The following is a 27,438-nucleotide window of genomic DNA, read 5'->3' as shown; positions in this document are numbered from 1 at the left end:
AGAAACAGGATGTGGAGAAAATGGAACCATCATGAACTGTTAGTAGGAATGCAAACTGGTGCTGCTACTCTGGAAAATAGTACAGAGGTTCCTCAAAAATTTAAAATAGAGCTACCCTATGATCTAGTTATTGTAGTACTGGGTATTCACCCGAAGAATACAAAAACACTAACTTGAAAGGATATTTGCATCCCCCATTATATTACTCAGTCATAAAAAAGAATGAAATCTTGTCATTTGCAGCAACATGGATGGAAATGGAGATTATAATGCTAAGTGAAATAAGCTAGTGTGAGGAAGACAAATACCACGTAATTTCACTTATATGTGGAATTATGAAACAAACAATTGAACAAAGGAATAAAAAGACAAACCAAAAAAACAGACTCTTAACTATAGAAAATAGACGGTTACTAGAGGGGAGATAGGTGGGAGGATGGTGAAATAGGCGAAGGGGATTAAGAGTACACTTATCATGATGAGCACTGAGTAATACACAGAATTGTTGAATCGCTCTATTGTACACCTGAAGCTAATATAAATAATATAACATAGTTAACTATACTGGAATTAAGATTAAAAGCTTAATAAAAAATTATCACAAAGGTACCAGATGTACTACCAATGGCCATCTGTGAGATTTACCAACTGATCATTCTCTGTTTTAAAGTAGGATTGCTTTTATATATTTGAATATCATTGCCAATGCCAGATATGTGACTGTTTGACAAAGCAATATGGTATCAGTTACAGTGGAAGGCTGAAGAGAGGAGAATGACTCTTCCAGCACCCCTTTCCTTGGTGGTATTTTTTCTTCACACCAGGGTACATTAGCTGCAAAGATTCTTTTATTGCAGTAAAAATAGGTTTTGTTTTGGTTTTTTTTTGGAAATTTTCCTCAAGACCTTGAACTATCAGAGAAAAATATCCCCCAAATTGTGAAATCTAATTCATTTTGTTTTTCCTGAGAAAGGGAAATAGATTTCTGCATTCATTGCAGGATGATAAGGATATTTAAGAAACACAAATTAAAATGGTGTCTAAAATTAAATTTAGACACCAGTACAAGAACAAAAATGCCTGGTCCTTCATTTTTTACTACTCTCCATAATATTTACGGCCTGAAAAAAGAATAACAAGGGCATCTGTTATAACTCAGAGGTTGAGGGTCTGCCTTTGGCTCAGGTCGTGATCCTGGAGTCCTGGGTTTGAGTTCTGCATCAGGCTCCCCACAGAGAGGTGTCTGCTTCTTCCTCTGCTTATGTCTCTGCCTCTCTCTGTGTGTTTTTCATGAATAAATAAGTAAAATATTTTTAAAAATGAAAAGAGCACAAAGTTCAGGGTTAGTAAAATAAATTGATGGGCACTCAAACAATGGAAAAGCATTAATGGAAGAGGTACATTGACATCCTTGGTGATAGGACAGATAGGATAGGCATGCAGGGAGTAACTGTGGCAGCATGGCAGAGACTAGCATGAAAGAAAGGGAAAGAAACTTGAGAAAATCAGATTGATCAGTAAAGAGGCAAAGGATATAGGAACAAAATTAATCAGCAAGCATAGACAGTCCTTAGTTGCTGTTAAGACAAATAACAGCAAGAAGAATTTGACTACAAGGAGTAGATGACTAATTTGTGCCCAGCATTGAGCCAGTGCTAATAGAAAAACTGAAGTGATTAGGGGACACCACGACTACCCTCCAGACAACAGTAAATAGCCCTATGCTTACAGAGCTCTGGCAGGCTCTGGCCTGTTGCGAAGTGGCACATGCTAGGAAATCATTGTACCTGCTGTGTTATGAAATAGAATGCATTTCCACCAATTAGAGACGTAAGAAGAGCCTGTTTGATCACATCATTGCCAATTCCAATGACTTAGGAATTAAAATTCTTCAAATGAAATGTGGAAGGCTACCAGAGATTACTACATGACAACCCAGTTCATATCAGAATGTTAATTACATTTACTAAGAGGTATTATTAACTGCATCTTAATTTTAAGTATTTAAAACTGTAGAAATATAGGAATAGAAGGCATTAGTGGTTTATATGATGTGAGGAAATATTGCATAATCATAACCAGGGTGAACTCTGTTGATTATAGTTTTATCACAATTAGGATGTTTTGTAAAGCCATTTGAACTGACCCGCAGCCTTGGAGGCATCATGAATACCCACAGATGACATGAAGTTCAAGGTAATGTAGTTCCTAAGGTTGCATCTTAAATCTGGATGCTTTTCTGGTAGATATTTAGTTCATATAGGATAACAGTGAATCAAAAGAAGGGAAGAATAATAAGATTTGAGTGTGGAATTGCAACCCATCAAGAACTGCAAGAGGAAGGAGAAATGATGGTAAACAGAAATAAGAAGACGTCCAATGGGCCACTAAGAACCTAAGCTCTACTAAGATCTTTGTGTCCCTTTTGTACTCTCAACCTTGAACGCCCCACTCCACACCAAATCAAATGTATTAAGTCGTATGCAGATGCAACAGTAAATATGATTTTGGACTGTAAACAATTGAAAAATATTATAATTGGTAAATTATCACTCAAAGTAGTTTGTTTAACATCAGCTATAATTTCCAGACACTCTTCTTGCACGTCTGGGAATTCCTGTGAGGATCTAGCCTACAAGCTGTTTTCAAATACCATGGACTTGGCAAATCTAATAATTAATTAGGGTTAAAATTATGCCACAGTTTGAAGACATTTAGACAATTATTTCAATTTCGGCATTTTAAAAATTTGGAACCAAGACATTTCCTTGCCAGGTTTCAGATAGTTTTAGAGGACTCCCAAAATTTCATAGCTCTAAGGCGTGGCCCTTAGTACCTAAAAGTGAAAATAGCTGTGGAGGGTTGGCCCTGTCATTGTGCAAGGAAAACTCAAGCTGTTTCTCTCTTCTCTGTCAGAGCTCCCCATCCAAGATGTACCACCAGTAACTTAAAAAGAATTTTTTAAAAAGATTTATTTATTTTAGAGAGAAGGGAGGGACCGGGGCGAGGGGAATGAATCTCAAGCAGACTCCTCACTGAGTGAGCGCAGAGCCTGAGGCCCGGCTCCATCTCAAGACCCTGAGATCACGACTTGAGCTGAAATTAAGAGGGGATGCTTAACTGACTATGCCACCCAGGTACCCGACCAGTAATTTTAAATAATGAGACCTTGCCCTGACAGCTCAGTCCAGAATTGGCTGAGCTTGTGCTTCCTGCTACTCTTGCCACCAAAGAAACCAAGAACATGAAGGGCAATTCTAAAATGCGAACTAATCTGTGTTTCAGCAAGTCTCTCTCTCAAGCTCAAGTTGACCATAAAACCTTTTCCTCCGATTATAATTTATTTGATAGCTCTGCATGGTTATCTGAAGTAAGTCCCTTTTAATTATATCTTATTAGGAGGTCACTGCAGTTGATAGACAACATTTTTAGCCTTCAATAATCAACACAAAAGAAAATGAGACAGTACCAGCAGTAAACAACAGATCTTGTTAAATGTTTCATACCTCTCTTTGTTTGGTTTAATGTTGATGTCACCAATGATATGGATATCTGCAAATTTTATCCTAAATTTGCTCAGAAGGGAAGCCATTCTGGAAATATAAGAGAGAAATACTTCATCATTGCATAGGCTACTATTTTCAAGCAAAGAGTTCACAGCTTATTTCAGCTTCATGTTCAAAGGCTCTGCTTAGTGTTTGATTTCCATCACAGTATATTAAATGCGACCAAGCTATTCCACTGATGGCAAAGACAAATTCTTGTAGGTGCAGATCCTAGGAAGAGCCAACCCAACTCTGCATTCGCATTTCAGGTAAGATAACATAGAGCTGTACATACTTCCTTATCATTTGGGAAAAAAGAGGACAAATTTAATATTATTGACTATCATCTTGCTGATAATTTTTAGAGTTACTAACAATGTACTGACAGACTAATAATTATGATATATTATTATATATTGGCGGTTCTTCCCCTGGCAACTGAAATTTTTGATACAATTTCAAAGTTACAGAAAAGCTGCAAGGACAGCATACACAAAAAAATCCCAGATCTTGCCAATTGTTTATATCTTGCCCCATTTGATTTAACACTTTTTCTCTTTATATAAAGCTACAGCTGTCTATCTACAGCTTTCTTTCCTTTTCTTCTTGCTTTCTGCTCACCTACCCACCTGCCTAGCTTCCATCTAAAGTAAGCTACTGCTCTTAGGCTCCTTTATCTATAAATATTTCAGTATTTTCTAAGAATAACAACATTCTTTTATGCAAACAAAGTACAGTCTTTGAAATCAGGAAATTTAACGCTGATGCCATGCTATCATCTAATCCACCAGCCATCTTTAAATTTCATCACTTGCCCCCAGTAAGTTACTGGAGGCCTTAAGAAAATACAAATTATTATAGCCATCATGTTAGTTTTCATTATAATATGACTCTCTTTAAGAGGAATGAAATATATTAATCATATAATATATATAATAAAATTTTATATTTAAGCATGTATAATATATTTAATATATATTATCCTTCCAGATGGGGGAGAAAATATGACAAATTACTGAATAAATGTCTGCCATTATTTTGTAACTTTTGGAAGGGCTCAGGACTTAGGCTTGCCATGAGGGCTGCTGGAGGTCTCTCTCCAGATTTCCACCAGAGACGTTTGGATGCACCACATTCTCAACATGCTTGCTGCTTCCACAGCTACATATCAGGCTCTCCACACTTAAATCGATGACAAAGATGCAAATTTAGTTCCCAAAGATCACTCTGGGGACTGATTTGAATTTTTTAATTAAAAGAGTTTTCAATAGTCATCCATTTGAACTCTTTCAAGCCACAGATGAGAAACAGGGGGCCTAGATCTGTGCCCTGACTGTTGTTGCAAGGTCCTGCAGCTCATTGGGGGCAGGGCTGGGACTAGGACCAGGTTCGGTCTCTCAGTTCTATTTTAGGGTGCTCTGCTGGAGTAACCACCACAAATTAACAGGTTCCACCTGCCCCAAAGAAGCTACTGGACACAGATTCCTTTGGGCTTTTCCTTTCTTGGATACAGTCACTAGTCAAAGCAAAGCAAACATTATACAAGACAATGATAGTCTCATTCAAGACTTGAGATGAGGCTTCTGTGTCAAACTCCTTTTTGAAAGCATTTGTGGCAGGGGATCAAGGGACATAAAGAGAGTGATTACAAGAATTATGCAGATAATTTAATGACCAAAAAAAAACAACTAAACACAAGGCCTATCACTATGGCTTTGTCTTTAAATCTCGTGTCTCAGAAACACTTAAAGCAACAGACATCCAAAGTGTTCTAACACAGAGTGATGAGTTACTTACGCAATTTTTTCTTCTTCAATGCGATTGATTTTCCCTCCAACATAGATTCTTAATTTACAGTCTTTCCATTTTTTTCTGAGAGTCAAGATATAGGGGATAAGGAGTGTTAACCCTAAAGAAAGAGTAAATTATGACAGAAGGAATGAGTATATCTCACAAAGAGGAAATGAATAGCTTTACATCTTTATTCATTCCCACATTCATTGCTCCTAAATAATTTAAAATCTTTGGAAAACACAGAAATATTATTCTTTAACTGATACTGTGTTTATATACCTTCCCGTGCTGTTTGTTAAATTGATCAACATAGTACTTCTGCTCCCTAGTGTATATTCTGGAATTGTTTTTACCTCCATCATCAAATAACCACCACACATCAATTGTGCCTTTTCCTTGCTTCTTTTTAAATTGGGTGCTGGCTTCCACCAATTTCTGGTTGAACTCCCCCACATGCATTGATTGGATGGTGTTCATGCTGCTATCTGTAATGAAAGAAAAAGTAGTATACACATTTGTATTTTGAAGAAAGAAACAAAATAACTTGCCAATAAATCTATTCAGGGAAATAGAGGACGGGTCATGGATCTGTATTTTTTTATACTTACTGGTAAACAGTGAGCTCTGAAAAGAAGAGATAAAGGTCAAGTCCCACAGTAATTTAGGTCACCTTCAAAAGTTCAAAAAAATTTGATACTGGTTTCATGATTACAGTTTTTTATAATAAAGCAGTAGATTATTTTCAGGTCTCTAGTAATCTCAGGGTAGAATTATTATTTAGGCAGGTAACAATGCTAAATTATCTGATACAATAGCTAAAATATCACCATTTTCCAAAATTTCAGATATAACAACTTAATTGTATTTTCAAATTTACTTGAAAGTAGAAGATGTGGTGATTGGTTTTCTAGAGATAAGCAATAGAAGCAGAATTATTTCTTCATTAGAGCATTCATTTGAGTGCAATGGGTGTAAATTCCATGAATGTCTGGATTATAAAGTTGGCTAGGGACCAAATGCATCTTGATTCTATGCCCCTTAGGTCCTAATATCAGCCTGGCTTGATGCTTTTCTGTTTCCAAGGAGACTTGTGAAGCAAAGAGAAAGCCACTGAGCTATTTGAATCTCAATGAATGAGATGAACAAGCCAGGAAATACAGAAAGACAAAATTCCTTTACTTGAGGTAGAGATAAGGATGTACAGAAAGTTCTTCAAATTTTATTTTTATTTTTTTTTAAATTTTTTTACTGCACTTTCCACCCTCTCAAGGATATAGTGAAAGTATACCAGGGAACTAGGCCAGTGTTTGAGCAGGACTCTGGTTCTTATTTGCCAGTAGAGATTTTTGTTGCTACACCATATATATTATTTCTCATTTCCACATCTTTTAAAGTTGTGACTTCATTGCTCTGTTTCAAAGGGATGGTGTCAGCAAAGTGCTTAGAGTAGGGCTGACAGCTGCTTCAGAGCTTCCTCTCTGATCTGAGGGGTTCTGAAGATGCTTTGTTCCGTCTTTTGCCGCTTCCATGTTTAGGGCCTGTCAGTTCCAAAGCAATTATCTTACATGGCTTCTATCTCCCTAGGACTGCTGAGGGAGAAAGTAAATATCTTGACAAAATGGACCAAACTCTGCCCCCACTTACATGCAAATCAAAGCATCCCGAGGACTCCTGTATTAGTGCCTGGAGGTAGGGCTTGTCCTGATCTAGAACTCAAAAAGAGTTGTCAACCAGTGAAAGCCCAGAGCTGTGAAGGAGCCTACTTTAGAGCTGTGTTTGAAATTTGAGGTGTTGGAAAGAAAACCTAACATTATTTTGCTTTTCTGAGCAATGAGACATGCTGACTTTCGGAGGATGTATTTTTGCCAAAAGATCTGTGATGCAGAAACAGGCTTCTAGAAGAAATAATAAGTCCCTTTTCATTAATAAGAACATTGATGCTTTCCTTCTCCTCCATCAGCCAAAGAACCCAGTATTGGGCTATGACTTCTGAATTTTCCATTGCTTTTCCCAACTGTAACTAACATTGAATGATTGAATGGCAGAGCGGATTCAATGAATAGTTAACATTTCTCATGAATAAACCAAATAATTGAAAAGGAAAGAAGACTGTTAGCATCCAGATGGTCTTATTCTAATATTTACACCCCGAAGGTCCCGATGTACCTCCAGCTTGAGATTCAAACACATCATTTTCCTAGACAATGTCATGTTAAGGTATGCAATACTTAATAGGCTTTCCTACAGCCCATCAAATATTCCAGGAACCCAAGGGTATTTTAGTATTTGAGTGAGGGCAATGTTTATATTTCATGTTATTCTATGTAAATATATAAAAAATATTATATTACAGGTGAAACTTTGTCCTTGGGTGACAGTAGGAAAACAAGCAAAGAGAACCAAACCTCTCCTGGGGTATTAGAGAGCCTCATTGAAGGACGTCTTTAAAAGGTTGGAGCTTGTCAGACTAGACTGGAAGCCTGCTAAGTTTCAATCTGGATCTTGCTATTTGACTCAAAAACTCTCCCAGAGAAATGATCTTTTCTGGGGCTCACACCAAGTGACTTCAGGAAGTATAGGATTGTGTATGTTAACATTCTAATTTTCTACCAGCAGAGGTCGCCATGGACCTCATTAAACTCAACCTGCAGTGTTTCTGAGAAGGAAGCAATTTTCAGTTTTCAAAAAACTCAGATCACCTGTTTAAAAGTTGTACAAAAAGCTCTCAGTCTGTGGTCTTCTATTCCTGGGGTGTATACTGGACGTTCAGAGGTAAGTGTGCCACTCAGCTGAAATCTACAGGTAATCAGTATCAAGAAAGTTGCAAGGCCAGAATTCTGATTTGTGTTAAAGACAGATGCTTTTTCGAAATTAGGGTTCTAAATGGATCCCTCATTTAATTGTACTGGTTACCTTTCAGTCTCCTGAAATGTCTGCAAGGGGTGTATGTGTGTGTGTGTGTGTGTGTGTGTGTGTGTGTGTGTGTAGATAAGTCCACATGGGCATTGGTTCTAAAATTCCTATCCCCTTTAGATCTTAATTAAGAAATATCTATTTTATGGCACTCAAATCTCTGTAAGCACTATAGGACTCCCAAACCAAATACTGTTATTTTATACTTAAGTTTTTACAATAAGATGGTGCAAAGAGCTTACTGTTACTGATAAATAACATGCACATTTAATCTATACTACTGTCTGGAAAGAAGCATCTCCTAAGTTCTTCTCTAACTCATTGCCCTCAACATCTTAGATGCTGACTTCTAAACCCTAAGATACTCAAGCAGTGGCTCATTTTTGTATATTTCTTGTGAATTTTATTTTATTTTTAAAAATATTTTATTTATTTATGAGAGACACAAAGAGAGAGGCAGGGACATAGGCAGTGGGAGAAGCAGGCTTCCTGCGGGGAGCCTGATGTGAGACTTGATCCCAGGACCCCAGGATCACCACCAAGATCCCATGAGGGGAGACACTCAACCACTGAGCCACTCAGGTGCTCCTTTACTTGTGAATTTTAAAAGTACTTACCTTTCTTAGGAGTTGGCTTAGTAATGTTCAACTTGCTAGCTTTTTTAAACAAGCCTCGGATGCCTCCACTTCCTTCTTCACATTCGTTATCTTTGATAGCAGCTTCCAAAGCCAGCCTCTCCTGTTCCAATTTCTCTAATTCATCTAATGAAAGAAGACAAAAAAAATCACTTATTTAACTCAGTGTGACAAAGCTTCTAGGAGCGACCTTATAAAAGATTTTAATATAAAAAAAGTGTCCCATTTGCAATGACTTGGATGGAGCTAGAGAGTATTATACTAAATGAAGTAAGTCAGTCAGGGAAAGACAAATACCCTATGATCTCACTCATATGTAGAATTTAAGAAAAAAAACAGATGAGCATATGGGAAGGGGGAAAAAAGGAGAGAAGGAAACAAACCATAAGTGACTCTTAATGATAGAGGACATACTGAGGGGTGATGGAGGGAAGAGGGTGGGGGATGGGCATTAAGGAGGGCACTTGTGATGAGCACTGGGTGTTGTATGTAAGTGATGAATCACTGAATTCTACTCTAGAAACTGATACTGCACTGTATGTTCACTAAATTTAAATAACAAGAAAATAAAAAATAAAAATGGTGTCTATGTAATAAAATTATACATCATATGATTTTTTCCAAATGATTATTAAAAACTAATATACATCAGCAAATTGTATTCAGAAAGTGATAACTAGCTCAGGAAAATAGCTCTATGTGTGGTTATAACACATGAAGTTGTTAGGTTTTTATGTGTGAAGGTAAGGGAGGCGATGTATTGATATCTTCATTCACATCTGGCAAAACCCAAAAAAGATCCACGGTACATAAGATCTTGTACACTGTACACCACTGATTTACTGACCTACACTACTGGGTCTGGTATTTGACAAGTGGAAGTGCCAAAATTACCAAAGTATACCGGGTATAATCAGGTACACGACAAAGCCTCCTAAATTGCAGCATAAAACTAGACGGCAAGAGTTAAGGAAAGGTAACCAAACCTTATTATAAAGCCTTGTATGGGCTCCAAATAAAAATTACAGTGAACCATGTCTACTAACAATTCTTTTTTTAGAGAGAGAGAGAGAGAGAGAGTGAGTGAGCATGAGTTTGCACACGTGTGCACTGGGCGGGGGCCAGGGATGGGGCAGAGGGAGAGAGAGAGAGAATCTTACTCAGGCTTCACACCCAGTGCAGAGTCCTCACGACCCTGAGATCATGACCTGAGCCGAAATCAAGAATTAAACACTTAACTGACTGAGCCACCCAGGCACCCCAACAATTCCTTCTGATAAGCAAAATACTTTCTGGAATGAGTGACCCAAGAGTAAGAAAGAAAAGCTTAGGTTTCTGTGTGCCTATCAGATTTCAAACTGCTAGAAAGGGTCTCACAACACTCAAGTCTGGAATAAGAGGCAAACCTTGCAGCTTTCTGTCCAGGGCTTAGACCTACTGTCCAAGCTTTGATGTTGCATCTGGCTACCTTTTATCTGTTTTGGATTCTGATTGTGACGAAAAATTCCTAACTGTTATGTAATGCCTTGCATCTGTCTCTGACCTCAGCCTGCATTGGGTCAGGGTATATAAGACTTCAAAAGCAGTCCCGGGACAGCACTAAAGCATCATGGGCATTCCTGCTTACAGGAATGGTGGGCGAGGTGGCCTCTTGTCAGATCCCCTCATCTTCTTGCTCACTGAGAACAGACACTTAGAAAATGAGCAATATTCTGAGGAACAGAGTAGAAAACCTAGCTTCAGTGTTACACAACTCTGGTAGGGCTTCTGTAAATGTCAACCCTTGGAGCCTGTTGCCTTATCTATCTGGGAAGCGAAGCTATACAAACTCTAGATTTATCAATTATGTACTAACTAAATCTGTCAGGACAGTCACATCCCTAGACGGTGGTGTTATTCAGCTACACAGAATTGTCTGGCCTCTTTCCAGGTCTTAGCAATTAATCTTTTGCCAGTGGCATGAGATTTAAGGTCAAATCACCCATGTGATTTCCCCAAAGCTTCAAAGGTTCTCAAGATCAGCAACTATAGAAAAATCTGAGAAATTAGACTGATGGTATTAAAGTTCAGACAGGAGTTGCTTACCTCTGACGTTCAAAAGGTGAACCCAAGCTGCATTGCACTGGGGGTCGTGACCGATTACAGCTCTGTTGTGGGCTTTACGTGACGTTAAGCAAGTTATTTACTTTTCCTATGCCTCTGATTTCCTATCTGTGAAATGGAAAATTGTAACCCTTCCCCTTTCCTACTCTCTCAGCTCCACAAAAAGAAATAAACACCACTTTCTGCATGGTGCTTTGTTGCTCCTGAAAGAACAAAGCAATGAGCGTGTTCTATAGGCAGTGTGTTTATGCAACTTCTGGAAATGGGCTCAGTCATGCAAAGCATATTGGGTATTTTGAGAAGCCTGGGAGTTATTTTAGCAGTTACTATTTATCACGCACACTTTGGGTGCCAGGGACTGTGCTGCATATTACTCCTTCCCCAATGACTCAAGATAGTTACTATTATTACTCTCATTTTGTAGATGAAGAAACCAAGGCTCAGAAAGGTTAAGTAATTTGTCTGATGTCACCCAGTAAATAACAGGGTTCAAATGCAAAGAGGTCAGCTTGACTCCAAATGCTGCATGCTTCCCCCTCTGAAGACCTTTTGCTTTTTTCTCATTACTATTATCTCAGAGCTGTTCCATTAACCTCCAACACTTCATCACTGGGCAAACCCACGCACTCTCAGGCAAATGGTGTAATGCCAAGTTCCTTCCCCAAACTACGGCCTTCACACATGTCATTTTCAAGGGAGGACCCTAAAAATATATGTGCCAGACTGCCCCAGGGCAGCAACACTGGCAGCATCCCTGCCCTGGGTAATGGCCCCCTCGCTACTATCTATTGTTTGGGAGGCTGTGGGGTCACCTCCTCTTTGCAGGTGTCTGGAAGGTGCATATTTGTGAGCTTCTTTGGAGGCAACTGCAAGGTCCACGCCGGGGAAAGTTTCTTTTGCTTTACTTTTTTGGCAGGCTCCAGCACACCCTGAGATTAGGCACTAGTTGCCATGTTCTTTGTCTTCTAGGTTGGACAAGAGAGGAAAAAAGATAAATCCTCCTTTGTAACAGCTGGCTGAGTGAACTGGGAGCTCCTCCAACTATTTGCTCAAAGGTATGTACACAGCCCATCCTGGACAGAGCAAACCACAAAAATCCCAGGCCCCAGAGACAAAACCAGACCTCACTTGAATGCGTCAGATTCAGCAGTCCCCTCAAAGACAACAGACCGAGGCCAACGGAGACAGTCTGTTCTAAGGGGCTAAAATCTGCTTGCCTGGCCATCTTGGGTTTTCACATTCACACAGTGATCCGATCACTTGCACAGTGATTTTGCATATTCTTATTAGAGCTAATTCTTAATTATTCACTTTGTAGGTGATCTAAGGCCTCCTCCTGTGCAGTCCATCCTTTTCGAATTTCGGTGCTAAGCAGAAGTGACGGTTTGATGATCTGTTCTGAATGATCTATCGGGTGTACTGCTTGCCTCTGCTCACGTATGAGTCAAGAAGAGTAGATAGACTTTGTCAAAATCCTTTCGAGAGTACTGGCTAGCTGACTTGCAAAAGTGTGCCACTGGCCACAAGGGGCTGAGCCAAGGGGGTATGAATGGATAGATATAAACTTATTTCCACGGGGCTGACAATAAAAATTACTCATTCCATCACAATCGCATTTGTAATGTTCTGAATTCACAAAGCCCTTTCCATGTGGTATCTTATTTGTTACCAGTTCCAGTGCTGGGATGCAGGCAGAGCTAGTGGCATTCTCCCCATTTTACTGTGAAGGAAACAGGCTCAGACAGTTCAAGGTTGCACAGCTGGTGATGCAAGCTCCTGCTTCCAATTCTAGCATTCTCCCTCGTTACGATCCTCCCTCAGCGATATGCTCTGACTGCCAATATCTGCCTATTGAAGAAATACACAGTCTGCATTTTTTGAAGAAGCCACCCCCCAATTTCCCAAATGGAGAAATGTCTACATTTCCATGATACTCTGATTCCACCTTTATTCCACTAACTATAACTGTATGACAGGGAATAGAGTTTTAAGATACATGTTTATTTTACGCCCTCTAGACCGCAAATTCTTGGAGGTAGCTTATGTCATATTTCATCACCTCCATATATTGAGAGCTTATTTTGTGCCACATACAATGCCAAACATTTTGTGCAGCTATACTATCTTTAATCTGAAACAACAAATCTGTGAGCTAGGTGCTATGATTATTTCCATCTGAAAATGTGAAAAGTGAAACAGAGAAGATGAATAATCTGACTAAGGCTACACAGACAAAAAGTGTCAAGCTGGAATTTGATCCCAGTTCTGACTGACTTTAAAGCCTATGCTTAGACTTCTCACATCCTTAGTTGTGTCCATGCCTCCCTACTAGAGTCTACCACCGAGAAGAGTCTGTTGGAATAAAAGAACAAGTCAATGCTATTCAACACAGTTCAATATATTTGAAAGTATCTCTGGAAAGGAAGGAAAACAAAAGGATAGTTGTCAGGGATGAGCATGCATAATGTACTGTGTTGCAAGGAAGCAGGGTTAATGCTGTATACAGAGTTATAAAAAGAGGGCCTAATAGGGGCCTAATCTGGGCTTCAAGGCAGGCTGGAATGTGACAGAAGTTAGGACAAGCAGGTTTGAGCCGAAGAATGAGAGGCAAGGAAAGGGATCCTTTTCTTGAAAAGATCCACCATCTGGGCATCAGGTGGGAATTTGAACGTTCCATAGTAGAGAAGCCTAGAGTTCTATCACAACTGACAAAACCACAATGCGCGCGCGCGCGCGCGCAAGAGAGAGAGAGAGAGAGAGAGAGAGAGAGAGAGAGAGAGAGAAAGAGAATAAAAGCCTGCCTGTCTCTCAGTGCCCTGATAATCCGTGAGGTTCTAATGATGGGGGGGGGGGGAAAGCTTAGACCTTTATAGTCTCTCAGTTGAGTGGGTTTCTTTTTTTTAAATATTTTATTTATTTATTCATGAGAGGCAGAGACACAAGCAGAGGGAGAAGCAGGCTCCATGCAGGGAGCTAGATGTGGGACTCGATCCCAGGACTCCAGGATCAGGCACTGGGCTGAAGGTGGCACTAAACCACTGAGCCACCAGGGCTGCCCCAGTTGAGTGGGTTTCTAACCAATTCTTTAGATACACTCCCCAAGCAGTTCTCATAATAAGAACAAAGAGTGACCCTGAGCCATGCCTTCATACAAATGCCAAAACCCCTTGAACAGTAGTTATCCATTTTCAAGTGTTTTATAAATTGGTTGTATGGTAACTAACTGGAGTGACTACAGTTTGAAATTCAATTTAGTTGTCAAGATTGCTTCAAATATTCTATCTCCTGTCTTTTTTAAAAATATTTTATTTATTTATTCATGAGAGACACACAGAGAGAGGCAGAGACACAGGCAGAGGGAAAAGGAGGCTCCCTGCAAGGAGCCTGATGTGGGACTTGATCCCAGGACCCCAGGATCACGACCTGAGCCAAAGGCAGATGCTCAACCACTGAGCCAGCCAGTTCCCCTTCGTCTTTTTTTTTTTTAAAGATGTTTTTAGAAATAGGCAGGAGTCTACAGATTACGATTCACTTTGAATCTCTCAGATGGAGAGCAGTCAATTATCTGACAGCAGAAGAGCTAGCAGGGAAACTCACTGAGGAATTGTGTCCCCTCCCACTTCACAGCATCCTTACTCTTCATTAATTATTAAATTATGATTCTTTCCTGGGTCAATCAGCTCAGAGCTGTAAATGCTCACATGAATCAACGTGACTTACCCCAGGTGAAGTCTCGTTGAATTGAAGGCAGGAAGCAATCCTGCAGTGGTCGTCTTCCAATCAAGTAATTATTTACTACACTGCCATCTGTCTTTATTTTGCTAAGCCACTCCATCAGACACAGCAGAATCCCCATGCTCTGAGATGGCCATAAATCGTGTAGTACTTACATGGAACACTTGACCGCAATATATTGCGGATCACGTTTCATCACTTTATTCCTAACAGTACAATTTGGACTCTTTGTTGTAGTTGGCAAACTTGCTAAATACCCCTGGGAAGCAAACAATATGAAATACCGCATTTTTGGTGTTGTCAGGCAATAAATTAATTTATTACGAGAAACTATCAGCCATCAGTATCGGAAGAGTTGCTGTGGTATACAAGTTAGAATGTTATGAGCATCGATCTTATTTATATACAAAAGTTATTCTCCTCACATAAGCCTGTGACACAGTATAGAAATAATTGTCATTAGCTGGTAAATTACCTATAAAGCTGATTTCTATTCACTGCTTTATTAACTACAGTATATGGGCACTCTGAATTGCTAATATTTCCTTTAAATTATAATCTGTGATGACACTGTGGTGCCTGTGTTGGAAAAGCTATGATGATAATCATTAACATAGTGTAATGCAATACTTAAGATTTATCAGGCTCTTATTAAGCCCTATATTACAGTATAATATAATGAAACACAAGCTTATTTCTTCCAATTCAAAATCTAATATGAGGGTGGTGTCATAAATTACATAAACTTCAAAACAATGCATAGAAGTGTGGCGTAAAGTTAATTTCTATCATTATGCTGTTGTTTTTCTGCATGTTCGTCATGTATTTGTATAATACTGTTTTTTGTTTATCCTAGATAATTGGTACTTATAATTATTTTGTTAACATCCAACTGTATTTTTCCCTTTCTTGACTAAGAAGCAGAAATATTTCAAACATCAAAGTTGATATAAATTGGATACATCCCTTGGGAAATTAAAAAGGGATGCAGTTCACTGCCAGGATTCTTTCAGAAATACTACAAAATTTGCTTGCTGTATCACCTTACAGGACTATATTGATGGTTGCTTTTTGGCAGATGGAGAAGTGAAGGTGGGAGCAATATTTTCCAGCTACATCACATCTTTCGGCTTGAAGAGATCAAGATAACGTACAAAGCAAATGTGTAATCTATATACAAATTGTATTTTGTATTCTCATTTTTTAGATGGGAAAACACTATAGCACAAAAGGCAAAAAAAAATTAAAGCAAAATGTAGAAAGTTAGCAACAGAACAGCTCTCTTAATATTAGATTTTTGTAATCGTTGTTAACATCATGTCTATTTTATCATGAACAACAGGCAGTCCCTCCCCCCCACTTTAAAGGAATTGTTCCATCCCCATATCTCAGGTTTCATCATTGGTTCTCCTTATCTTAGTCATTGTCCTCTCTAGATCTCCTTCCTAAAAGATAGAAGAGTAGTTTCAAATGGACATGGGTCTGAATCTTACCTCTACCAGTTGCTAGCCTTGTGCATCTTGGATAAATTAGCCGTAAAATGGGGATAAAGATAGTGCATTCTTCCTTCTTCATAGGGTAGTTGGGATGACAAGTGTTATGGGTGAACATTAAGTACATACATGGCAATAAGTGCTCAAAAATGGTTAAGAGCGCCTGGCTGGGCACAGAGCATGTGACTCTGGATCCTGGGGTTGTGAGTTCAAGCATGTGACTCTGGATCCTGGGGTTGTGAGTTCAAGCCTCACGTTGGACATGGAGCCTACTTAAAAAAATGCTAGCTGTTGCTGCTAATGTATTAAGTTCTACTAGAAAGAACTATGAATTAATCATGAACACTGGGAATTAGTATATCCATCTGTAAATGTAAAATGTCCATAAAAGACAATAGGGACATAAAAAAAAGGGAAGCCTGAGGCACCAGAGTATCCTCTTTGCTACGGTTTTGCACAGGATAACTCTCAGTTTTATTTTTTAAAGCTATTCATACATAATCATAGAGTATACACATTGGATAGTGATTCTCTATCCTATGTAAATGCTTGATCTCCAGTTTCCTCTTCTTTCTCCTTCTCCCTTACCAACACACCAGAATGGCTGCATCAGGAAGTTGGCCTAATCCTCGCACGCTGCCTGCTGTTATGATGGAGGTAATCATACATGGCCAGATAGAATCTGGACCGTCAGGCACCGGCACTCTCAGATCCCTTGGAGACTTTTCCTTTCAACTGAACCGATCCTGCAAAATTCAGATCTTCCTCTATCTGATGACCAACTACCACTAAACAAAAACTGGACAACCAGCAAGACTCCTCCACCCTCAAAGAGACTTGAGAGCATTGTGCATGATCCTCCTCAATCTACCACTCCACCCTATCTACATACCTCATAATCAATGCTCACCTCTCTTGCTCTAATTTTAGAAGATGAAGCATTTTTTAGTTTTTCTCTTTCAAGCCGCCTCTTCCATCCACACCCTTCCCTTGATTCATCCTGTTCCTCCAGAATCTTACTCCACGGGTTGCCTTTATTTTTTTTCCCCCTCTACCTTCAATCTCTCACATTCTCTTGGACCCATTTCCCCAATCTGAAATATCCCCCTCTCTTCCATTCTAAGGTCGATGGGTCTTCCTATGATAAATCTTCTCAATCTCACTCTCCTTTGCATCCAAACTTCTAAAGGTGTTGGGCCACTCCCATATTCTCTGCTTCATTGTCTCATATTTTCTCTTCAACCCACTGTAATCTGGATCCTGTCAACACAGCTCTATAGATAATATTCTCACTAAGGTTATCTGTGCCATGTCAATTGCATTTCATTCACAACCTTACTGGAATTTCCTGCTATATTTGACAATAGTGATGATTCTTATTTTGAGCACTCTGCTCCCATGGCTTCCATGACACCACAGATTCCTAATTCCTTTACCTTTCTGAATGCTCCTTTCCTGCTCCTTCTTTGGGGCTCATCCCTTGTGTCTTGGGGTTCTTGACTACATGCACTCTTTGGGTTATATTTTCCAGTGTCGCTGTTTCAATTTTCATCTTAACTATGTTGTTTTCTGTATCAATCCACTCGGCTTGCCACAACACATACCACAGACTGGGTACTTAAACAACAGACATTTATTTTCTCACAGTTCTGGAGACTAGAAGTACAAGATCAAGGTGTTGGTAGGATGGTTTCATTCTGAGGCCCCACTCCTTGGAACATAGATGGTTGTCTTTTCCCTTTCCTCTGAGTGAATCTTCTCTTTTGATAAAGATATTGATTAAGGCCCATCCTAGTGATCTTATTTTATCTGACTTACCTCTTAAAAGACCTTACTTCCAAATACAGCTACATTCTGAGGTTGGGATTTCACCATAGAATTCTGAGGGGACATAGTTTGGCCTATAGCATCTCCTAAATCTGCATCTCCAGATCACATTTCTCCTTGAAGACCAGGACTGTCTAACTGGCTATGGGGTATTTCTGGTAGAAACTCCCAAAGGAGATTATTTAAATCTACTCTTCCTCTGTGTTTCTCATTTCCACAGGTAGCACTGCTTGAAAGTACTGTTGTCCTTTCCACTCCATCCCTGGTTCTAGTTCAGGCTGTTGCCTTCTCTGCCTTTGATTATCATAAAAATCTTTTTTTTAAAAAATTTTTGATTTGTCTCCCTGTTTCCATTCTAGTCCCCTTTGAGTCCATGTCCCCTCACTAAAATCTCTTCAATTGTTCCTCATTGTTTGCAGAATATGTCCACACTTTTTAATATGGCAAATGAGGCTTTTAAAATCAGGATCATGTATCAGCCGCCTCAAATTTCACTACTGTCTGCTTCGTAATTTCTATTTCAGTAACACATATCTGTTTTGGGTAGCCCATATACCCCATTCTTCCATAATCTCATGTATTCACACCTTTGCTGATGCTTTTCTCTTTGCCAGGAATGCTGATCCCCAAACTCTCTCATTTCTCCCTCACCCAACATTGCCTAATTAATTCTACTCATCTCTAGGGTAATTTCCTCCAGAAAGACTTCTTGGAGTATGATGACCCCCTCTCTTTCCCATTATACTCTATTAATATACTTGTTAGCACATGAATAATACACCCATACCCATTTCTAGGCTGTGAATCTCTTGAGGATACAGACTCTTATTAGGCTTGGTTAACCCAGCACTTCATTTACACCATGCCTGGTACACAAGAGACATCTAGAAAAATATCCCTTTGTTTTAGTGTCAGTCATCAGTGGACTCTATTTTGAAGTTCATAGAAAGAGGTAAGTCACAAATTAGTGCCCTGTCCTAATTCAATGACTCTTTAGATGTGTCCTTTATTTCATATGTAAGAGAGTATATTTAAACGCTTAGGACTAAACAAGTATACTAAATCCTCTATAGGGAAAAAGCAGAATCACTAATCTGAATTAGTGTTTCTGCCTTGGACTTAGATTAGTGATACACAGTCTGATACATTCAGGCTCATTTCCATGTTAGCTGCAAACCAGATCATAGACTCTGAAAAAAAAATACATGGTTTTTTCAAGGAAATAATTAATCTTTGTTTTCTCAAACTTCTTGCAGAAATTAATTCAGCAGTTTATTTCACCAAAGATATTCATTTTCAGTGATGCTGGCTTTGTGGTTTTGTGATAAGAAGAATAATTTATGACTGCCCTGGATTATTCTGTTTTTTATTTACTTAGACAAAGGCCTTTTGTGTTAGCAATGGAGAAAACACCAGGGAAGTGTACACATCTCAGATCAGCACAAGAATGTAAGCTCCATCGTTAGGGGTTTTATCTGTATTGTACACTGCTGTATCTCTAGCATACACCTAGAAAAATGCCAGGCGTGGAATAGGTGCTCAACAAATATTTGTTGGTTAATAAAGAAAGTACATACCTTGCACTTGAAGAACCTGAGAGATGTCAAACCCTTGGCTGATTCTGACTATGACCACACCAATCTCAAAATCAAATGCATCACTGAAAGTAAAGGCAAAGTGGTTAGTAATTTAAAAGACTCCTTTAATCCTGAGGCTTTGTACTACTAATAAGAAATTCTAAGATTCTCAATTCTAAGATTTTAATGGAACTAAACTGTGAAAATTCCCTTAGAAGACAGCCAAGAGATGATGCCTTTTCTGTTAGTTTGTTTTTCTCCCTTTCTGCCTTTTAAAAATGTATTTTGGCAAAAGGTAACTAATACATTTACTCTGGAACCAATTTATTCAAATAATACTGTCACCTAGAATTTTGATTGAGAGTTTGTCACATACTTTTAAAATAATTGTTTCTTTTCTAATGTAAGCATATATTTAGAACAGAGAGTTTCCAGGTTGCAAAGACCCTTTGAAATTATTAGCCAAATCCCTACTTACTGAGAAAGAATCCTACAACATTTCTGACGTCAAGTTCCTGGCTAAAAATATCTCCAGATCCTCCAAAGAACTTTCACCATTGACTCTGGGCAGAGCATTTGAAGTGATGCTTTCTCATGACAATCCTGTGCCATTGAAGTTGGCTGTTGTGCTTTATCTACACTCGATTCAATAGATTTAGATTATTAGAAGGAAAAGAAAGTCTCTCTTTCTTTTATTTCTCTTCTTGTAGAATATTTTTTCTTAATATTTTCCCCTAAATATGGGGCAAACCAATCAGTACTTTTGAGTTCATTTGAAATTTTCTCCTTGGAGGTTGCTTTGTTCAGTCTCGAATGAATCTGAAGCCTTGTACACTTCCCATCGGAGGTCACCCTCTACCAGAAATAATGCAGTTTTGATTGTCTTACCACAGGCAAACAAGTTTCTAATAGCCAAAGTGAACCTGAATTATCAAATAATGATATAAATAAATTCAGTGTAATATGAACATCCATGCAAAATTCAAATTGTAAGTGATCTTCATCAAACAACATAGACTCATTGTAGCAAAAGTTGCCACAAAACAAATTCATGGTAAATCTTGTTTCCAATTGTCTACAATTATAAAATTTAGACAATGCTTTCCACAAGAAATATTTGGATCCTGCATTAGGCAGAATAATTTTAGACACCCCCCCCCACCAACCCCGCCAAGATGTCCACATTCTAATCCCTGACCTGTGAGTATGTCACCTTATATGGCAAAAGGGACTTCCCAGGTGTGATTAGATTAAGGACTTTGACATGGGGAGATTAACCTAGATTATCTGTGAAGGCCCAGTGTAATCACCAGGCTCCTTAAAGTGCATTGGGGAAGCAAGAGAGGTCAGAGTAATCTGAGGAATATTTGACCCATCAAAAGCTTTGAAGATGGAGGAAATGGGCAATGAGCTGTGGGCTGCCTCTAGAATTTAGAAAAGGCAAGGCTAGGGATTCTCTTGTAGAGCTTCCAGAAGAGAATATAGCCTAGCCCACACCTCAGTGTTAGCCCAGTGAATTAGTCTCAGACCTTTAGCCTATGAAATTTGTGTTGTTTTCAGCCACTAAGTTTGAGGTAAATTCTTCACAGCAGCCAGTGAAAACTAATACAGATTCTAATTAAAATTAAACCATATCTAATAATATTATAAACATTTAAAATCTTTTACTCAAAGAAAAATGATAAAATACTATACTATTGTAACAATACCCCTATGTTAACAATTATACCATGCTTTAAGTCACAAAATAAAACCAAACAGAAAGGGAAATATAACACAAAATGGATGTATGTCTTCCTTCTATGTTGACCTCACTGCTGTGGTAGTAAAGTCATTTAACTTTACTAAGCTAGCTAAGTTTTATACAAGTACAAATTTGAGCCACCTTAACATTGAACTTTACTACCGAGAAGACCAATTATTAATTTGGTATAAAAACCAGAAGTCTCCTTGGCCTATTATTACTGGGTTTGATTATTTTGGTACCTTTGGATTTCTAGAATGTTTGGAATTGTGGGGAGGGTGGAAGACAACCCCAGATAATTTTGTATCAACTAAAGGACATTTAATGACTGAAGGTTTACATATGTCTTTCTGTTTGCTCCAACCCTTTTCTTCTGGAAGATGAAGGTGAAATTTCTTTTCTCTCCACCCTTTCCCTCCCCTGGTGGTAAAGATGAAATTTTACTGAAGAATCTGGATAGCAGAGAGCAGATCTAAGCTATTTCCAAGGATGGTCAGCAACTATGATTCTAAATATATCAAAATGCTGGTTGCTGAGCATGGTAAAATTCTGACCTTGATCACCTGCTTTAGCCTTAACCTACTGAACTTAAGGCATAGCAGGGGCCACAGTAGGTGGCATCCAGACCTCATACCTTCGGGGAACACAATTTGGGCAAATGCATTTAATACACAGGTTCTCCATGTTAGGAGGATTTTTAAGTGAATTTCTGTTTCATAAGTAATGCATATAAATTTCAGAAAATGAAAATTATTGTCTTATACTTCTTTTCAACAAACTAATACTTGAATGCTTTTGTAATGTTCCCCAAACCTCCCCCAGATAATGATAAATATGATGTTTGTTCTAGCAGGGGCCAGCAACACAGCCTGGTATAAGAAGCACTGTGTGTGTATATAATTATTTTGAAGATGTGAAGATTTGTTTCCTGTGTATTACAGACTTTTAAAGTACAGCCAGACTTCTCAGGGCACACTCTCTGCCCTGTGGTATTGAATCAGAGCAAAGCCAGACTCCAGACAGAAAATCTTCCATTTTCAGAGTTGTTGACAAAAGATGGCTGTTAGCATAGCTAACATTGCTCCTCATGAGACAAATCCGATTAAATATTTTCAGGCCTGGAAGAAAGGCTATTTTCTAGAATGGTCACTGAGGACACCCTGAGCCTTTCCATATGTGAAGAATTTGTTTTCCCTTAATTTAGAAGAAAGAACTAAACTAGGTAATACTTTGGGTATACACGTACTTTGGGAGGCAGCAGAGCATTGTGGTCATGAGTCTGAACTTTGAATTTGATTGTCCTGGGTTGAAATTCCAGCTCTATTACAACACTGTCATTTTCTGCAGGTTATTTAATTTTTAACATCCATATCTACTTATAAAATGGGGACAGTATTAGTATTACAAAGGCTCCTTGTGAGAATTCAATGGGATAATTCATGCTAAGGACACTAGCCTGGAACTTGCTAGTCTTTTAAGGACTATCATCATTGCCCTTGTTCTAAGATTTTCCCAATATTTAGATATTAGATGTCACATCCCATTTAAAACTCCCCTTTTGTCTTAAACCAACACAGAGGCACTGATATATGACAGCCTCATATCAGCCAAAGGGGGAGCTGAGGCTCTGGGGTAATAAACTCTTGATCCCAAGGCTCTGGAGAAGACAATGAATGAACTGGGCACACCAGCCAACCCAAGATTCCAGATGTTTTGAAAGAACATTTCCTTCCTCACCTAGCTGTCCTTTGCTTTTAATCTTATGAATAGGTTTTGAGATGGTAACCCTTAATATTTATCTTTTTCTTTGATGTTAAGTTTCTTCCACCCTACCACCTCTGACACTATGATCCCCCCTCCAGTTCTATTAGTGGCAGTATTTTTTCACTTTGGTAAAGAATTCAGGGTACGGGGGAATGTCCTCCTCTTAGGCAATTTAATCTGGTACAGCAGCACCTGTTATGTACCACCCTGGTTAGTGTTTGTAAACAGAACCCGTCTTGAAAGCCATTACTTACTGTATGATTCCCACATAGTTCTCAATCTCTGTCAAGGGAGCTTTCCTCCAGTTTTTTTTATATCCAATCACCAGAGTGTTTGGCTTCATTCTTCCTAAGCCCGAGGCCTAAACAGAGGAGATAAACACATAGGCAATCCTTTCCATACCAAGAAACTACCACTGCAAATGAAAAATAATGCCCACAAGAGCACTGAAGTAATGTCCTGAAGATTCTGAAGATTAGATTACATTTTAGTGCATGTCCTTCATGCCCGTACCCAAGCATAAAATAGAAAGATTAGTTCTAAATCATCTCAGCCATAAATGGATTTTAGATGACAGAAATGTAGCTTTTCCAAATTAGCAGTCATTTGCATTTCTTCTGACACACTCATTAAAATGGTTCAATAATTTAAAATCAAGTGAGGGTCGGCTTAACCGTTGGCATGCGTGTTGTAACTTAGTGGTTCAAAGCTCATTTCCACCTGTTTTATCCATAATGTCATTAGCTATAAAATCCCTGTTTGGAAAATTCTTAGATACAAGGATCACTGAAACTTCTAGTTACATTATTTATTGACGAGTAAGTGAGCTATGTCTCCAGGACCTAATCCTCTTACATGACAGTATCGTTAATAGTCATCTTCCACCTCAGGTTTCACTCCCCCCATTAGATGGCAGGATATGGCTTCCAGTTAATTAAACTTCATTCAGCAATATTATTGAGCACCTATTAATTGCAGAGTGTTATGGTAGGTGTGGTGGAAGAGCAGTGAGGCATAATCTTTGGCCCTGTAGAGCTCAGAGTAATGTGAAGGAGGCAAGATATACACAGATAATTATAATTCAAGCGCACATGCAGTAGGAACTCATCTGGAAGCAAAAAATGAAGAAGACTTGAATTCCAGCTGTGGATTCATGGCTGGCTTCAAGGGAGAGGTGATATTTGTTCCAGATCTTACAAGTTGGTTAGAGGTTGACAAGCACAGAAAGGAGAGCAGTGCGAGTGAAGGAAGGACACTCTTGGGTTACAGGAAGAGGGAAACCAGTCACCAGAATGGGACATGTTAAGGGGGATACTTAGAAAGCAGGAGGAGACAGGCATTGATGGAAGGGTTCCTGAAATAAACTTTGTCTCCATGGTTGTTGTGTTTCTCCTAGAACTGTACAGGTAGCAGGACAACTCCTTAGGGCTGTCATTTGACGCTTGGCAGGAGGGAGCTTGTCTTTTCTGTGACTACAGTTTGCAGATGTGATCATTCGTACCTTAGGATCTTAGATGCAAAGAAGGCTTTATCCAAAAGGGTGTAAAGACCAGTGCTTTCCTTTAATTCCACCCAATCCTGCTCTTTTGTCCTGGTCCCTCTGTACTCCAATTTTCTTTGAGGAAATTCAAGTGAACAAGCTTTCTGCATTGTCAATTTTTTTGGTTTCTTCCAGATTAATATAACAATTATTTTCAAGACCTGTGTCTTTTCTCTCCCTGCTCATTCTTCATTGAAACTTCCTCGCTGAGATTTTTGTTTACCAATCTTTTGGGATAATTTTACCTTAGGTGGTGTAACCTTCTTAACATATTTCACCAAAGAGCTACTGAAAAGTAACTCACTACAGAAAATCAGCTTCTTAAAATGACATGTATTTCCATGGCTTCGCAAATTAATAACAGATGAAAAAATGCTCACTGGGGGTAAGAGGTCTTTCAGAAATGGTTTCTCTACATGTGCAGCTACTTTGCAAGAGTTCTTCAGGAATATTAGAGACAGGAATGCACCAAATACTCTTAATCTCCAAAATATTGCAGTTTAATCAATGTTTTTTCTTTCCTGTCTGCATAAGCATCAAAGAGACCTGGACGCTGTCCTGAATTTTGACACTCCTGGAAACGGTAACTCTGAAAGTGAATACAAAATTTGGTAGATGTAGAATCAGGGCTTTCCAACCCCATAAAGCCAGAATGATTAGAAAGCCAACCCCTACAGTTTCTCAGGATCTCTTGGGTTATTTTAAGGATACTTCACCAGTCTAAGTTATGATGGGAACTCAGGATAGATTCTATGTACTTATTATGGGAGGGGAGGAAAAAGGAAAGAATAAGGGGGAAGAAAATAGAACTGCAGGCTTTAGTGTTGAGCCACAGAGATTATTACATTTTATTCAACATTCTGGAAATAATTTAGAGGAATAGGAAGATTTTTACGCCCAGATCACCACGCATTTATTTAGTCGAATCTAGCAGCTTGCCCTCACGCCATTTGCAAAAGAAAAAAGGAGCAGAATGCCTGACTTGAGCATTGCTATATGCAGTATGAGATGCAAAAATAGTTTGAAGTTTTAATAGGATCCTGAATGTCGTCAACCATCAGAACAAATTTGCATTTCAATAAGTGTGGGGACAGAATGTATGCTGGTGGCCAAAGGCAACCTCATTTTCCATTTTCAGTGTATCATCCATAGTTCATTGTAATAGAACCTCTCTGCTTTTGTTTTAGCTTTGCCTCTCCTCAGGAATTCAAAATGAATTCCTTAACCATCTGCATTGATCTCTGGTGCTATGCTGCCTAACTGGAGCCATTCATTTTGGGAGCTTCATTAACAGAGGAGTGCTAATTGTCTTTTGCCTCCGTACTCGTTCACTCAATGCCAGCCTTACCTGAAGGAGACTTCGGACACCATCTCTGAAACAATCTGCCGCTACTGCAGCATAAAAAGCCTTGATTTTGTTCTTTATAAGCCAGGCCTGCTTTTTTGCCATGCCACTGTTCATCTCTTTAACGCACAGCTTGCGCGGTCCCTGTACAACACAATGAAATATTGGTTAGAAGCCCTGCTATTACCCATCGCACTGCTGTTGTTTTCTAAAGGACAAAAATAGCCAGCAATGCCCCACCAAGCTAAGAAATGGGAAAGAGGGGAAAACACCTCACTAAACATGGTTCCTGCAGATCCAACCCCTTGGAGTGAGCCTGTGCTCCTCCCATCATTCACCTGCCACCCAGAATGTCCAGATGCATTAACACTTGCTTAATTAACTGCCTCGTGCCAATGAAAGCAAGAGTGGAGGGCATCACAGCACAGGAAAAAAATACTGAAAATGCGACTGAAGAAATTCAGGATAAATACACAATCAACCTTTGACTCAATAGCAAGTGGCATGTTTAGGAACACTAAGGAAATCTCAGCTGGAGCCCAATTTGAAGAAATGGACAGAGATCCTGGAAGCCAGAACATGGTGAGTTGCCAAGTCCTGCCATGAACTACCACATCTTGACAATTCTATTAGGCCCTTCATTGCTTTTTGTGTGTGGTTAAAACACCCTTGCACCATTATGTTGACTTACTCCCATCCAAATAAATTAAGATTTCCCTCTCACTTGGTGAATTTGGTAGGAACAAAAGTTCATATACCTAATGCATAGGAAGAATAGGAGAGCTTAAGAGAGAAGGAGGCAGGTGTTATTGTGGTAGCTTTTAATTTTAAGATTGGAGTTCTGGAAACACATTTTAACTTGAATTTTGATTATTTTTCTTCTCCTCTAAAGGTCCAAGCTAGCTCTTTTCTTTGCAAGTTTCAAATCAAACCCCAAAAGGGTTTCTGGTGATCTATAATGTGGCTGATAGGGTATGAATCCAATATTTTAGTAGGAAATTCTTTCAACTCATGGAGAGAGTAAGTATGTTGTTGAATTGTCTTAGATTTCTTACGAGCTACCTGGGATCTTTTTTTTTTTTTTTTAAGATTTTGTTTATTTATTTATTCATGAGAGACATAGAGAAAGAGAGAGGCAGAGATGCAGGCAGAGGGAGAAGCAGGCTCCATGCAGGGAGCCTGACATGGGACTTGATCTCCAGCATCACGCCTGGGCTGAAGGTGGCGCTAAACCGCTGAGCCACCCAGGCTGCCCACCACCTGGGATCTTGATGAAATGCAGTATGTAGGTAGGTCTGGGATGAGGCTTAAGTTCTGCATTTCTAACAGCCCCCCAGGTGACATGGATGCTGTTGGTCCTCAGACCATGCTTAGAGTCAAAGTCTCAGACGGTCTTAGATTGGAGAAAATGAGCTTGAGATGT

The 27,438-nt window shown here is 39.1% G+C and overlaps 1 protein-coding gene across 3 annotated transcripts in view; it reads right to left on the bottom strand.

Annotated features, from left to right (window-relative positions):
- The window catches only part of SLC12A1 (solute carrier family 12 member 1), an 89,100-nt gene that overhangs the window by 9,671 nt on the left and 51,991 nt on the right, over positions 1-27,438 (bottom strand). For all 3 annotated transcript variants that reach the window (XM_038580355.1, XM_038580356.1, XM_038580357.1), the window contains exons 17-23: positions 26,019-26,159; positions 23,385-23,491; positions 19,623-19,705; positions 8,870-9,013; positions 5,693-5,824; positions 5,343-5,454; positions 3,507-3,593 (exon numbers count right to left, since the gene is read on the bottom strand). In XM_038580355.1, coding sequence (XP_038436283.1) covers positions 3,507-3,593; positions 5,343-5,454; positions 5,693-5,824; positions 8,870-9,013; positions 19,623-19,705; positions 23,385-23,491; positions 26,019-26,159 — 806 coding nt within the window. The remainder of the gene's footprint in view (positions 1-3,506; positions 3,594-5,342; positions 5,455-5,692; positions 5,825-8,869; positions 9,014-19,622; positions 19,706-23,384; positions 23,492-26,018; positions 26,160-27,438) is intronic.

Source organism: Canis lupus, chromosome 30 (genome assembly GCF_011100685.1).
Source record: "Canis lupus familiaris isolate Mischka breed German Shepherd chromosome 30, alternate assembly UU_Cfam_GSD_1.0, whole genome shotgun sequence".
Lineage (NCBI taxonomy): Eukaryota > Metazoa > Chordata > Mammalia > Carnivora > Canidae > Canis > Canis lupus.
This window is presented reverse-complemented; position numbering and strand designations above follow the sequence as displayed.